Consider the following 14,409-nt stretch of genomic DNA (forward strand, 5'->3'; position numbering starts at 1 on the left):
GTCTTTCTGGGGTTTCAGACAGGTGACATTCCCAGCCCTACCAAGAAATCCTGGAGATTGAACCTGGAACCTTCTGAAAGCAATGTAAATACTCTACCACTGAGCTATGTAAGGCCCTTCCCCAATCAACGGGGAATCAGTGGCAACAGTGGGTGTGGAAATTCAGCTGTTGTACCACTATTTGCATATCTTTCCCCCAATTTTCTCTCCTCTCCTTTGTGTTTACCCACATTGTTGAAATTCAGAGCTGGATCTTTCGTGTCACCCTGAGATGTAGCAACACTCAAGGATAGCAGCAATTCAAAAGCACAGTTCTCTGTACATGAAAAGGTGTCAATAAAAAAGGGATTCAGTAGATTGAAAATCTCTTCCTCAGAGCCACCTACACATGCTCAGCACACACACATGCTATACGCTTCTTGAGGATAGGGCCCTATCTTTTTTCACTCATACTGTATATAGAAACTGCTAAGCGCCTTGTAACTTGATGAAATGATGATAATGAAAGTGTAGAAGAAACTGCATGTGTCAAACATATCGAGTGTAGCTGAGTTAACATACCTCTGTCATTACTGTATCTTGGCACTTCTTAACATATTTGCTATCTGCCTTGACAATGGTTTGCAGAAAGCGCAGATATTCCACGTGGCGGCCATGCGTCTCGATGCAGTGAACAAAATGCTGCACCACCCGCTCACTAATTTCATTGCACAGATGGTAATTGTTTGTGAAGATGTGTCGCATGGTTTCAGCCTCAAGAAGCTAATTTAAAAACAATCAAAAAGCCACTCAGAAAAACAGCAAAGATGGTGCTTTCACAAAATTCTGACTGAAGTAGTTAGAACACATGGGAATCTCAAGTTACTACCGCATAATAAAACTGCACTGGTAGGAACTGTCAGAGAAAGCTGCAGGGAAGACTTCCCAATGCCTCCAGGTAAGGTAAATAAAATAGATCTGAGATTTCATTTCTTGTGTTGTTTCTCAATATAGCTGTAGCTGCATGCCTGTTGTCGCCTTGGTCCATTTAGCTTAGCATTTTTTACAATAAGTGGCAGCAGCGCTCCAGGGTTTATTTCCCATCCTGATTGAAGATGTCAGGGATTGACCTCAAATGTTTTGAATGCAAAGCAGGTGCTCTGCTGCAGAGATACAACCCAAGACTGACCTTTGAGCAGATCCTCGGACTCAGTAGGGCAACCAGATGGCCTGCAGGAGTCTCAAGTGACCCAACCAAGTTAGCCAATATAAAGCTTGTTACATGGGCACGTTGTGGGTGTAGTCAAAGCAGAATAAGGGTATTAAAAGAGGGTGTTTAGGTGTGGAAACACCCTGGAACCAAGGAAAAATTCAAGTCCTGGCCACTGGACTAGAAGGGAAGGGACAAGTGTCATAACTGGACTCCCATTCCAAGGTCCTTTAATGCAGAGCTACCAAGAAAGGAAATCATGTTGTGCTACAGGGCGTTCTGCTGAGGAAAGATCACTGGTGGGACCATGGGTGTCTACACTTGCACATTTTATTTAACATGTGCTATGACTACTGGCTATGTTACTCTTCTCCCATGCAAGCAACCCCAAGTGTCCAGTCTTAGAAAAAATAGTTTTAAGGGGGGGTGGGAGGTGTAAAGTCACATGGTAAATAAAAATACATTCTAAATTTGAGTGTGCTCACAATTCTCCTTCATTTAGCCACAGCTTGGTGTTTCAAGTCATGGGTCAAATTTTCCTGTGTCTGACATCTTATATGACATCAAGGCTTAGGGAAGGGAAGGTAAAGGTAAAGGTAAAGGGACCCCTGACGATTAGGTCCAGTCGTGACCAACTCTGGGGTTGCAGCTCTCATCTTGCTTTATTGGCTGAGGGAGCCGGCGTTTGTCTGCAGACAGCTTCCGGGTCATGTGACCAGCATGACTAAGCTGCTTCTGGCGAACCAGAGCAGCGCACGGAAATGCCATTTACCTTCCCGCCGGAGCGGTACCTATTTATCTACTTGCACTTTGATGTGCTTTCGAACTGCTAGGTTGGCAGGAGCAGTGACCGAGAAACAGGAGCTCACCCCGTCACAGGGATTCAAAACGCCGACCTTCCGATCGGCAAGTCTTAGGCTCTGTGGTTTAACCTACAGTGCCACCTGCGGCCCATTTAAAGGTAGAGGGACCCCTGACCATTAGGTCCAGTCGTGACCGACTCTGGGGTTGCGGCGCGCATCTCGCTTTATTGGCCGAGGGAGCTGGCGTACAGCTTCTGGGTCATGTGGCCAGCATGACGAAGCCGCTTCTGGCGAACCAGAGCAGTGCACGGAAACGCCGTTTACCTTCCCGCCGGAGCGGTACCTATTTATCTGATTTGGAAATGTGATTAGTTAATCAACCAATTAATAAATAAATAATATCCATAACCAACTTAAGATTTCTTTAATCAGATGACAGGCCTAATTATAGTGAATTAAAATAATAAAGATAAGAGCATAGTCTCCTGTGTTGTCTGCTTCTGAAAGATCTGATCTTACACATACCACACAAACACACACACAACTAAGCTAAGCAATTTGATCACTTCCAGTTCTTTGCAGCGGGAAAACAAAGGAGGTGGCCCTAGTGATCAAATCTGAAGGTCACCAACTTACTGCCCTGCAGATGTTTTGGACTGCTCCGACTCCTTATTCCTGCCCTGGTCCACTGTTAGGGAAAAGGGATGTATCTGAATGTTTAGGTATATTTGAATGCAACTCTTGGTAGTACAAATGACTGTTATGCAAGGGATTTATCATCAACTCAAAATACTCACACCAGGTGTTAAAAATAAGTTGAGGTGTTTATGAAGTAGAACTTGATTCTGAGGGTTTCCACGACAGAAGTTCTGAAGGAACAGGTGACCTAAGTTCATAACTTCATTCATCCTTTCATCAGTCTTTGTGTCAATTCATTTTTTCAAATGTAAAAGGAACAAAACAATAAATGGACCAGTTAAACACTTAACTGGAAATATATAAACAATATCACTTCAAGCGGCAACAAACTTCCTTGTAGGTATGGAGTTTCTGTTTCTTCCTGTGTTCATCAATGTTACCTTATTCAGTTTACCTGGTTTGCTTATGTGTCTATCTATCTGTCTGTCTGTCTGTCTGTCTGTCTGTCTGTCTGTCTGTTTGTTTGTTTGTTTATAATATCCCACTTATCCTTGAATTAAAACAAAGGCATCTTAGAAATACTAAACAATACTAGAAATACTAGACAACATATGACAGAAACTTTTTAAAAGCTTTAAAAACAAATCTAAAAAGCAAACAGTTAATACTTTTCCAGCAGAGATTCAGCAGGAATCCTAACTAACTTTCAGGTGGCCCTTAAAAACCTTTTTATGCTAAAACAGGCCCATTCGGTTGTTTAAATTTTCTTAAGACAGGCCAGTCATTTTGTGATTGCATTGTTTTGTGTATTAAATTGTTGTACACCACCTTGATATTTCATGCAAGTTTGCAGTCTGTAATTATTTTTACAAAGAAATTTAAAATAAAGTAAGTTAATAGTGCCTAGAGACAGGTTTTGCATCCATAGCAGTGATCAGAGGAGGAATGACCACTAGGAGGAGGTGCAGAGAGAAGAAACACCCTGGTGCATCTGCCCCACCTGTAACAAAGCATGTCTCTCCCATATTGATCTTGATAGCCACAGCAGGTGCTGCAACCTTTCAACAATTTGACTTCACCCCCAAAAGCGCACTCCTCCACTGTCTCCCAAGACAGGAGGATGGATGCCAACAAAGTCTGGGGTGTGGGGAAGGGGGACATGTCTGTTTGCGTCTACTAGGCTTCTTGTGGGACAAGACCAGGGCAACAGGGCCACTGCTAAGAAGTCTCTGCACAAGTTATTTGGTTTGCAGGGGGCAGGTGTCAGAGCTGCTTGAAGATCCTAGCTCACAGAGGATCACGCTAGCCAGCGATCATTAAGTAAAAGTCTTTATTGAATTACAGTTTCCATTCTCATGCTGCTGCGCGCAAACTCTACGTCTAGTAGCTAGATCGGCGAAGCTCCGTCTGAGTCTCCGCCCCGTGTGCACCAACTTAATATCCTAGCCTTGCTCCACCTTTTCCGCCTGACTGTCCTCCTCTGGGTCCCTCTACCCCCCGGGGCTTCTTCCTTCCGGGATTCTTCTGACGCTGACCCGGACCCTCCTGCCTCCTTGCGCCGGGCTTTAGGACCTGGTTCCCTTTCGGGGCTGCTTACTGCGCCGCCTTCCTCTGCATTTGAACTTGGCGCGCGCGCCCAACCTTCCACTTTCCTCTTAACCGTTTCTTCGCTCCCCGATGGAGGCGTGGCCACTCCTGACTCATGCCCTCCCTCCTGTGGTGAGCTGCCAGCGCTTCCCCCCTGGCTCCCTTTCTCTTCCCTGCTTCCTGGCGGTGACGCTGGTCCCGATTTCCAGCTGCTCCCCCCTGAGTCCCCTCTGGCTCTATCTTCCTGGGGTGCCCCCCTAGACTCCCCCCTTGCCCTGGCCACTGGTGCTCCTTTCTGTGAATCCTCTGATTCACTGGAAAGACTGGGAGATCTCGGGTCGTCGTCATCACTCATCTTTTCTTCTGCCTCCTCCCCTTCGCTCTCTGTCTCCTCCCTTGCCCGTGCCTCTGCTCCTAAACCCCTGACATCCATCCCCCCCTCGAAGCCCCCCAGTCCCCCCTCCCCTCCTTCCGGTGCTGGAGCTGGGGGCTGCTGTTGCAAAGGGACGAACGTCGGATATCGGTCGCTTCCCGTGGCGGGCCTCCATCTGAACTCTTCCGGGACTTCCTCCCTGCTCTCGTCGACGACGGTCACCTCCGCTTCCATCTCTGTGCCGCCGTGCTCGAAACCAGGGTCGTCCCCGAAAATGTCCATGTCCGTCTCTCCCTCACTTCCTCCTGGCGGCGTTGCTCGTCCTGAGCAGTCCAGCCACTTTCTGCGGAACTGCTCCTCTGGCCTATCGTCCCACCAATACGAGGGTTCTGAGACAGATCCCGAGGGTGACCCCTCCGGGGAACGGACGTCTCGCGTTGGTTCCTCGTCCGAGTCGAACCCCCGGAACGTGCTGGCCGAAAGCGTGGGTGTGAAAAGCCAGTCGTCGAAAAAGTCTGCTGGCATAGGTCTATGTGGGAAGAGGGCATGAAACTCGTCTTTGAGCAGAGGTTCGTCTAAGGCGTATCCCGGCACCCAGCTGTTCGCACTGGCCGGGGTGCCCTCCTTGGCGAGAAAGTATTCTACCCCCTCTTCCCCCCATCTGGAGTCCAAAATCTCCGTGACTTCGTTGATGCGTTCCTTCTGTGCCGCTCCCGCGTGTCCTGTTCTGTCTCTGGCCGGACTCGGCGCCGTTCCGGGTTCCTGGAACCTGTGCGGTGCCTTGTAGGGAGTGAGCACCGATCTGTGGAATACCGGATGCATTCTGGAACCCTCCGGAAGTGCCAGTCTGAAAGCTACCGGGTTGACCTGCTCTTCGACTTGGTAGGGCCCCAGTTGTTTATGCCCTAGTTTCTTCTTGGCCAACGACCTGGCCGGCACTGCGTGGGCCGCTAACCAAACCCAGTCTCCCACGTGGAGCTCTTCTCCAACCCTTCTGTGCTTGTCTGCTTGTACCTTGTATGCGTGCTTGGCCAGCTCCAGGTGGCGCCTCAGCTGATCGTGGACTTCCTGCAGCTCCGACGCGAACGCATCTGCTGTCTGCGGCTCCCCCTCCCCCATTCTTTCCAGTCCCGGGAAGGTTCTGGGGTGCCTCCCGTTGTTGGCGAAGAACGGCGTGACCCCCGTGGATACGTGCTTCGTGTTGTTGTAGGCGAACTCTGCAAGCGGCAGGTAATCCACCCACGTCGCAGGCTGTTGATTTGCATAACATCTCAGGTACTGCTGCATGATGGCATTGACCCGCTCCGCTTGCCCGTTGGTCTGCGGGTGTCTCGCCGACGCCAGGTTGATCTTGACGTTCAGGAAGCCCATCAGCTTCTGCCAGAAGTTCGAGATGAACTGCCGCCCGCGGTCGGACAGAATAGACCGTGGCAGACCGTGAACCTTGAACACGTGGTCTATGAACAGTTTGGCGGTTTGCTCCGCCGTGGCCACCTTAGCACACGGAATGAAATGCGCCATCTTGGAAAACAGGTCCACCACCACCAGCACTGCCGTCTTGCCCCTTGAGCTGGGCAGATCCGTGACAAAGTCCAGGGCCACCCTTTCCCAAGGTTCTACCGGAGTTTGCAGCGGCTCCAACAGTCCGGCCGGCGGTTTGTGCACTGGTTTGGCCCTCTGGCAGGTGTCACACCTCGCCACGTAGTCTGCGACCTCCCCTCTCATTCCAGGCCACCAGAAATCCCTGGCTACTAATTCCACCGTCTTCTCCTTGCCAAAGTGCCCGGCCGTGGGCGCGTCGTGCAGCTGCTGCAGCACCTTGGCTCGAAGTTCGTCTCCCGGCACGTAGATGGCCCCTTTACGGATGAGCAATCCATCTCTTAGCTGGAAACCGTCGGCCGCTGCCTTGCCCCTTTGCACCTCTGCCATCTTTGCTTGTGCGAAGGAGTCCCCCTGCAACGCTCGCCGTACCGCCTCTAGGTCCACGGTCGCCGCGGCGCACGCCCACACTGTCGGTGCGAAGATGTGCATGGCGGCCGCTGGTGTTGTGTCCTCCAGATACTGTGGCTTACGGGAGAGAGCGTCTGCCATGATGTTGGTGTCCCCCGGGACATACTCTATTCGGAAGTCGAAGTTCGCAAAGAACTCAGCCCAACGTATCTGCCTCTGGTTCAGGAACTGTGCCGTGCGCCAGTGCTCTAGATTCTTGTGGTCCGTGCAAACCTGCACCGTGTGCTTGGCGCCGATCAGAAAGTGCCTCCACGCCTTGAACGCTGCATGAATTGCCAGCAACTCCCTGTCCCATATGGTGTAGTTCTGCTCGGACTTGCTGAGCTTCCTGGAGTAAAACGCTCCCGGTCGCCACACCCCCTGCGGGTCTTTCTGCAGCAGGACCGCCCCCACGGCTCTGTCCGAAGCGTCTGTCTCCACCCTCATCGGCTTGCTGGGGTTGACATGAAGCAGCTGCTCTTCCGACGCGAAGAGACGCTTGAGTGCCTGAAAGGACTGCTCCGCCTGCTCTGTCCAAATGAACTTCTTTTTCTTGGAGCTAAGCGTGTCAGTGATGGCCGCCGTCTGCATCGCGAAGCCCTTGATAAACTTGCGATAGAAGTTCGCAAAGCCGACAAACCGTTGGACCTCCTTCCGGTTGCGCGGGCTCTTCCAATCCAACACCGCTCGAACCTTGGCGCTGTCCATGGCGAGCCCCTTGTCAGACAGCTTGTAGCCCAGAAAATCCACCTCCGGCACGTCAAATTGGCACTTCTCCAGCTTGGCGTAGAGCCTATGTTGCTTTAGCCTGCTCAGCACTTCCTTGACGTGCTTGTCATGCTCCTGCTGCGACTCCGAAAAGATCAGGATGTCATCTAAGAAACAGACGCACGTCTTGTAGAGCAGTCCCGCCAACACGTGATGCATAAATGCTTGAAAAACGTGGGAGCCATTTTGCAATCCAAAAGGCATAACTCTATATTCGTAGGTCCCCAGGGGCGTGAACATGGCTGTCTTCCACTCATCACCCTCCCGCATGCGAATGAGGTTGTACGCCCCCCGCAGGTCCAACTTGGTGAACACTCTGCCCTTCCGTACCTTCGCGAGGAGGTCGTCAATTCGGGGCATGGGGAAGTCCGATGGCCTAGTCACACTGTTCAAAATCCTGTAATCCACTACGAGTCTCTTTTGGGGCGTGTCCCGCTTCTTAACAAAGAACACGGGACTGCCCCCCACTGCCTTGGACTCCCGGATGAAGCCGCGCTGCAAATTATGATCAATGAACTCCTTGAGTTCTTGCAGTTCGTCCTCTGACATGGAATACAGTTTCCCTTTAGGCAGCGCCGCCCCCGGCAGCAGGTCAATTTTGCAGTCATATGGTCTGTGAGGGGGTAGCCTGTCTGCCTCCTTCTCGCAGAAAACTTCCAAAAATTCAGCGTACTTGTGGGGAATCGCTTGCAGCGTGCCTAGCAGCAGCTGTGACTCCTCTTCCTCTCCTTCCTGCCTGGGCACTATGCAGTGTTCAGCACAAAAGGAAGAGCCGAAGGTCAGCTGCCTCTGGTACCAAGCCATCGTTGGGCTGTGCTTGTCCAGCCAACTCATGCCCAATACAACGGGCGTGTCAGATAGTTGAGTGACGTTGAAGCTGATGATTTCTCTGTGATTCCCAAGTCGCATCACCATTGGTGGCGTCTGCTTCACCACTTGCCCCCCGAGCAGCTCCCTGCCATCCACCGTGACAACCTGCAGGGGCAGTGTGGCCGGCAGCAACTGCACCGCGTGCCTGTCGACAAAGTCCTGTCCTATAAAGTCCGCATTGCTGCCTGAGTCGATGGTGATTGGCACGTCTATGGTGATTCCATTGGGCAGCTGGAGAGATGCTGTGAGCCTCACTACTGGTTTGGGCGGGAGGGGGTTCACGGGCTGTAAAATCTCTGGGGACTGCGTCACTAACACGTCTGGCTGGGCCCCAGAGCCTCTTCCTCCAGCCAGACTGCTTCGTTTCCCTGCTGTGGTCCTGCTTGCTGCGTTGCTGCAGTCACCATTGCCGAGGCTGCAGTGAGCTTGTGGGGCCTCTGGGGACACTCTTTTGCCATATGCCCTGGTTCCTCACAGACGTAACACTTCCTGTTCCCTCTAGGAGGCTTCGCTTTCACTGCTGCCGGTGCTAGGGCTCTGGTTGCTGACTGAGCCCTTGCACCTCCAACCTCCATAGGTTCGGCTCCTCCTCCTGGCGGAGGCGTGGATTGCGCCCGCGCTGCTTCTCTGGGAAGGAAGGAGGGGCCCCCGGCTGGTTCGCGCCCTCCACGCCCTTCTTCCCTGCTCCACGGACGTCCTTCCAGCCTCACCCCCACTGCCAGTGCCCTCTGAACGACCTCCTGGGTGGTTCGGGGTCTCTCCCCCCTCGCGATCTCATCTTTAATCGAGTTGTGCAGCCCCTCCCAAAAGAGGTCTCTTACCGGAGCCGAATCTCTGTCCCATTCCAGGGCACTGACCAAGGCGAAAAAGCGGGCATGATACTGCCTGACGCTGGCCCTCCCTTGTCTCAGCCCATGCACCTCCTTCCGTGCAAGATCCACGTCAATACTTGATAAAAAGCACCCATCCATCGCTTTAATAAAGGCATCCGCATTCTGGAGCGCCGGATCCTTATCTCTCCATAAATTGCGTAGCCATGCTTTCGCATCCCCATGCAGATGGGACATGATGAACCCCACTCTCTCTTGTTCATCTCTAAAGTCTTTATGCAGCAGTTGCAGTGCGCACAGTACGTCGGCTCTAAAGTTGGGATACTGTTGCAGGTTCCCATCGAAGTGAGAGACTAGCCCGCCTGTCCGTCTCGCCAACCCAATTCCCTCCTGCCGGGGTGTCTGCTTTGTCAGCACGTCTAACCTGACCTGGAGATCCCTGCAGGCGGCAGCTGCCTCCTCCTCTCTCTTCCTGGATGCGAGAACCTCGGCGTTCAGTTGTGCCACTGCTTTTCTGAGGTCCTCTATCTGCTGCTCAGCCGTCATGTCGTCTGCCGTTCGTGAGCTCGCTAGTAGGCACCTGTTTCTCTCCCCTCCTCGAGGCTGTAGATGCCCACAATGATGAGACGGAGCTTACTGTCAGAGCTGCTTGAAGATCCTAGCTCACAGAGGATCACGCTAGCCAGCGATCATTAAGTAAAAGTCTTTATTGAATTACAGTTTCCATTCTCACGCTGCTGCGCGCAAACTCTACGTCTAGTAGCTAGATCGGCGAAGCTCCGTCTGAGTCTCCGCCCCGTGTGCACCAACTTAATATCCTAGCCTTGCTCCACCTTTTCCGCCTGACTGTCCTCCTCTGGGTCCCTCTACCCCCCGGGGCTTCTTCCTTCCGGGATTCTTCTGACGCTGACCCGGACCCTCCTGCCTCCTTGCGCCGGGCTTTAGGACCTGGTTCCCTTTCGGGGCTGCTTACTGCGCCGCCTTCCTCTGCATTTGAACTTGGCGCGCGCGCCCAACCTTCCACTTTCCTCTTAACCGTTTCTTCGCTCCCCGATGGAGGCGTGGCCACTCCTGACTCATGCCCTCCCTCCTGTGGTGAGCTGCCAGCGCTTCCCCCCTGGCTCCCTTTCTCTTCCCTGCTTCCTGGCGGTGACGCTGGTCCCGATTTCCAGCTGCTCCCCCCTGAGTCCCCTCTGGCTCTATCTTCCTGGGGTGCCCCCCTAGACTCCCCCCTTGCCCTGGCCACTGGTGCTCCTTTCTGTGAATCCTCTGATTCACTGGAAAGACTGGGAGATCTCGGGTCGTCGTCATCACTCATCTTTTCTTCTGCCTCCTCCCCTTCGCTCTCTGTCTCCTCCCTTGCCCGTGCCTCTGCTCCTAAACCCCTGACAGCAGGTTTATACTTTTGGTGAAACTTAAAACAGAACTCCTACAGAATTAACTAATAAATGAGGCATTGATATGAGGGATCATTTCAGGCATTCTAGAATGAATATATCAATTATCATTAAAGTGGTAACACTTAACCAACTGAAACTGATTAAAATTATTTAACTGATTTATTAGAGTGATCCACAGGGGAGGAAATATTCCCAATAACATGGTGCCTACAGTGACATAACTATACATCATCATACAATGTGTGTGTGTGTGTGTGTGTTTTTAAGGAGTGTGCTTTTTCTTTAAAACTATTGTTTTATTCATGTGTAAGTTTGATGAATTGATTTTTGGTTCCTGATTTCTTTAGAATCAGATAACAGCCTAATTGATCTGTAGAAAGGACGTTATGATCAGAAATACAGACGATGTGTCAGGGAAGAGTTAGAAGTTTCCAGATTCTCAGAGGGAGAAAGCTTTCTCCAAGGGGGGAGGGAGGAGAGCAGTGAATCTAATAGAAGAGAGCAAGAGGAACAACAAGCAAGAGGGACCGGCTGTTCCCAGGAAAGGCAAGGGTTCAGTTCTAGCTCAGATTGGGAGGAGGGGAGATACAAGCCAGCTCTAGCCAGGAGGGTAGGAAAAAGAGCGGGAAAGCAAAGGGAAGGGCGCCTTCGCCATTTTGAGGGTGGCTGGTCACCGAGAAGCAGAGATCAGAAGGTATCTGAAAGAAGTGACGCTGAGGAATAATATTTAAGAACCGTTTATAAGACTGTTTTGTTAATACACAATAAAAAGTTATAAAAGAACAAGAAGCGTTTGTGTGGTGATCTGAAGAGGACAACGACCAGTCCTGACACAATGTATGTACTTTTTTGACCCAAGAAAAATAAAATAAAATAAATAGAATAAAAACAACTAAAAAAGAAAAGAGTAAGCCCTAATTAGAATGCAATAAAGATAAGGGAAAGGTCAACTAAGTTTCTTCTGTTCCTGAAAGACACATTTCCAAATGACTAAGCAGCCAGGGAAATCTTTATTTTGCTCCTGCAAGTGTAGTCACACAGTTGCCTTAAAATGTCTCAGTTCTAGTTTAAATGCGCACAGCTGTATCCAGACTAAGATAACTCATCTTAGGTCCCAATGAAAACAATGGGGAATGCTAGTCATGACTTAGGCAGCTGTGGGAAGGTCTCAGCAATAACTTCATGGGGGCAAGACCTACCAGAGAGGAGTTGCTGTCTCTGACACTCCACCAAGTCTGTGCAAGATTGTCTTTTTGCTAAGAAAGAGTTAACTTCAACTTGCTGGGTGTGTTTTACTGCTGGCTCACCCCTGTCTCCTGCTGTACAAAGGTGACTGTCACCTTCGTTGCTCCACCCCAACTACCTCTGGCCCTGCCCTCCATTGGCATGTGGTCCCCAGAAGATTGCCTATGAGCTATTGTGGCCTTTGGGTTAAAAAAGGCTCTTCAACTTGGCATAAACATTAATTACCTTCTCATAGGGTATCTGCAGAAGATCCAACACCACACTGTGAGCGCCCATATTTTTAAGCAAGCGCTGCTGCTGATGACGACATTTTTTATTCTGGATGCACAGTTTGCTTAAGCGGATCAGAATCTGGTGATAAAAGATAATATGTACTGTACATAAATACAAAGCCAGGGGAAATATGAGTTGCTACCACAGTGAATATACCTAATTGATACTTTGAAGCATTTTATCAACATACCTCCATAACAATATTGTAGTTGTTGCTCTTGTTACTGTCAATCTGAGGTTTCTTGCTCCCATCCTGGACTGGACTTAAAATATTTGACTCCTATAATTAAAAAGATAGGGAAGGAGGGAAAAATTTAACTCCAAAATCTTGAAGTGCAGTACCAACATGCATGGAAACCATGTAAAACAATCTTCCACTAACAGTGGGCAAATATTAACCCAAGGTGAGCTAGAGAATTAAAGTACAGAATTCAGAAGTAAATCCCACTGAGTTCAACAGGGTTTAGTACCAAGATAAATAGGCACAGGATCACAGCCTAAAATGCTAGTGTCCAGCACAAAGAAGGTATGATAACTGTATGAAAATTGATATTGATATTGATATTGATCCACAAGATAGTGTAAAAGAAGCACTACAAAAAATTGAGGAATTTGGAGAGGTGGCAGGTTTTAAGGTAAATAAGAATAAAACTAAAATGCTGGTTAAAAATCTAACTAAGGAAGAAACGAAAGATCTAGAACAAAAAGTGGAAATCATGGTGGTGAAAAAAGTGAAATATTTGGGAGTGTGGATCACGGCAAAAAACATAAACCTATATAAAGATAATTATGAAGTTACATGGAAAAAAATAAAGAAAGATCTGGAAATATGGGGGAGGATGAAATTTTCCTTTTTAGGGAGGATAGCAGTGGTTAAAATGAATGTTTTGCCGAGGATGTTGTTTTTATTTCAAACTCTTCCAGTTATTAAAGGTTTAAAACAATGTAAAGAATGGCAGAGAACCCTGATGAAATTCATCTGGCAGGGGAAAAGACCAAGGATTAAAATGAAAATATTAACTGATAAAAAGGAAAGAGGAGGTTTTGCTCTCCCAGATTTGAGCCTATATTATGAAGCAGCGTGCCTACTTTGGCTAAAAGATTGGATAAAACTGGAGAACAGAGACCTATTGGATTTAGAAGGTTTCAATAATTGGTACGGGTGGCACGCATATCTCTGGTATGAGAAGGTGAAAGTCCACAGGGCTTTCTTAAATCATATTTTCAGGGGACCAATATATCAGGTCTGGGAAAGAAATAAGAACCTTCTTGAAAGAAAAACACCATGGTGGATCTCACCGGTAGAGGTCTTAACAATAAAAAAAACCAACATGGAAGGGAAGATAGCCACTTACGAAGATTTGGTAAGAAAATCAGAACAAGGGCTTAAACTTAAACCGTATGAGGAAATAAAGGATCAATTCACCGGTTGGCTACAATATCATCAGGTGAATGATATGTTAAAGCAAGATAAAAGAAAAATGGGCTTTGAGGACAAGAAATCAAAATTCAATATAGAAATAATAGAAGGTAAAAACAAAACATTGTCTAAATTATATGACATATTACTGGAATGGCATACAAAAGACGAGGAAGTCAAAGAGGCAATGATTAAATGGGCAATTGACTTTGGCTATAACATCGAGTTTGAAAAGTGGTTGAAATTGTGGAATAGAGATATTAAATTTACGGCCTGTACGAGTTTGAGAGAAAATGTTTGGAAAATGCTCTATAGATGGTATCTTACGCCGGCAAAATTGGCTAAAATCTATAGATCAGAAAATAAGACATGCTGGAAATGTGGTGAAGTGGAGGGAGACCTCTACCATATGTGGTGGCAATGCAACAAGGTGAAGGTTTTTTGGGAAGCAATTTATAATGAACTTAAAAAAGTTTTTAAATATACTTTCCCCAAAAGACCTGAGGCCTTTTTGCTGGGAATTATGGGTAAGGAAATAAAAAATGAAGATAAAAAAATATTTCTCTATGCCACCACAGCCGCAAGAATTATGCTGGCACAAAACTGGAAAACAGAAACTATACCTAACGTAAGTGACTGGCAGGTCAAAATGATTAACTATGCCGAGCTAGATAGATTAACAGGCAGAATACGAGACCAAGACGACCAGAAATTTCAAAAAAATTGGAGTAAATTTTGGAAATATATTGGAACGGATATATAGGAGGAACTGGCGGTATTAGAAAAACTTTATCAGCTAATAATTATAAACTTTAATAAACTAATTACGCAACCCGGGATTTATTTGATTCTTACCAAAAGGGTGAAGGGAAGTCAAAGGCTAAGTAGAGCCTAATGTTTATATTATTTTTTTGTATGACTGTACACTTACTTTTTGTATAGCATGAAAATAGGATGAATAATTTATGTTAAAATGTTTATTTTTGTATTTGTTTGTCCTTTTTTCTTTTTTCTTTTACAAAT

The 14,409-nt window shown here is 48.3% G+C and overlaps 1 protein-coding gene across 7 annotated transcripts in view; it reads right to left on the reverse strand.

Annotated features, from left to right (window-relative positions):
* Positions 1-14,409, reverse strand: part of ITPR2 (inositol 1,4,5-trisphosphate receptor type 2) — a 390,831-nt gene that overhangs the window by 222,792 nt on the left and 153,630 nt on the right. For all 7 annotated transcript variants that reach the window (XM_081210608.1, XM_081210607.1, XM_081210606.1 and 4 more), the window contains 4 exons: positions 12,157-12,246; positions 11,919-12,044; positions 2,790-2,912; positions 562-762 (listed from right to left, as the gene is read on the reverse strand). In XM_081210608.1, coding sequence (XP_081066734.1) covers positions 562-762; positions 2,790-2,912; positions 11,919-12,044; positions 12,157-12,246 — 540 coding nt within the window. The remainder of the gene's footprint in view (positions 1-561; positions 763-2,789; positions 2,913-11,918; positions 12,045-12,156; positions 12,247-14,409) is intronic.

This window comes from Podarcis bocagei, assembly GCF_964188305.1.
Source record: "Podarcis bocagei genome assembly, chromosome: 10".
NCBI lineage: Eukaryota > Metazoa > Chordata > Lepidosauria > Squamata > Lacertidae > Podarcis > Podarcis bocagei.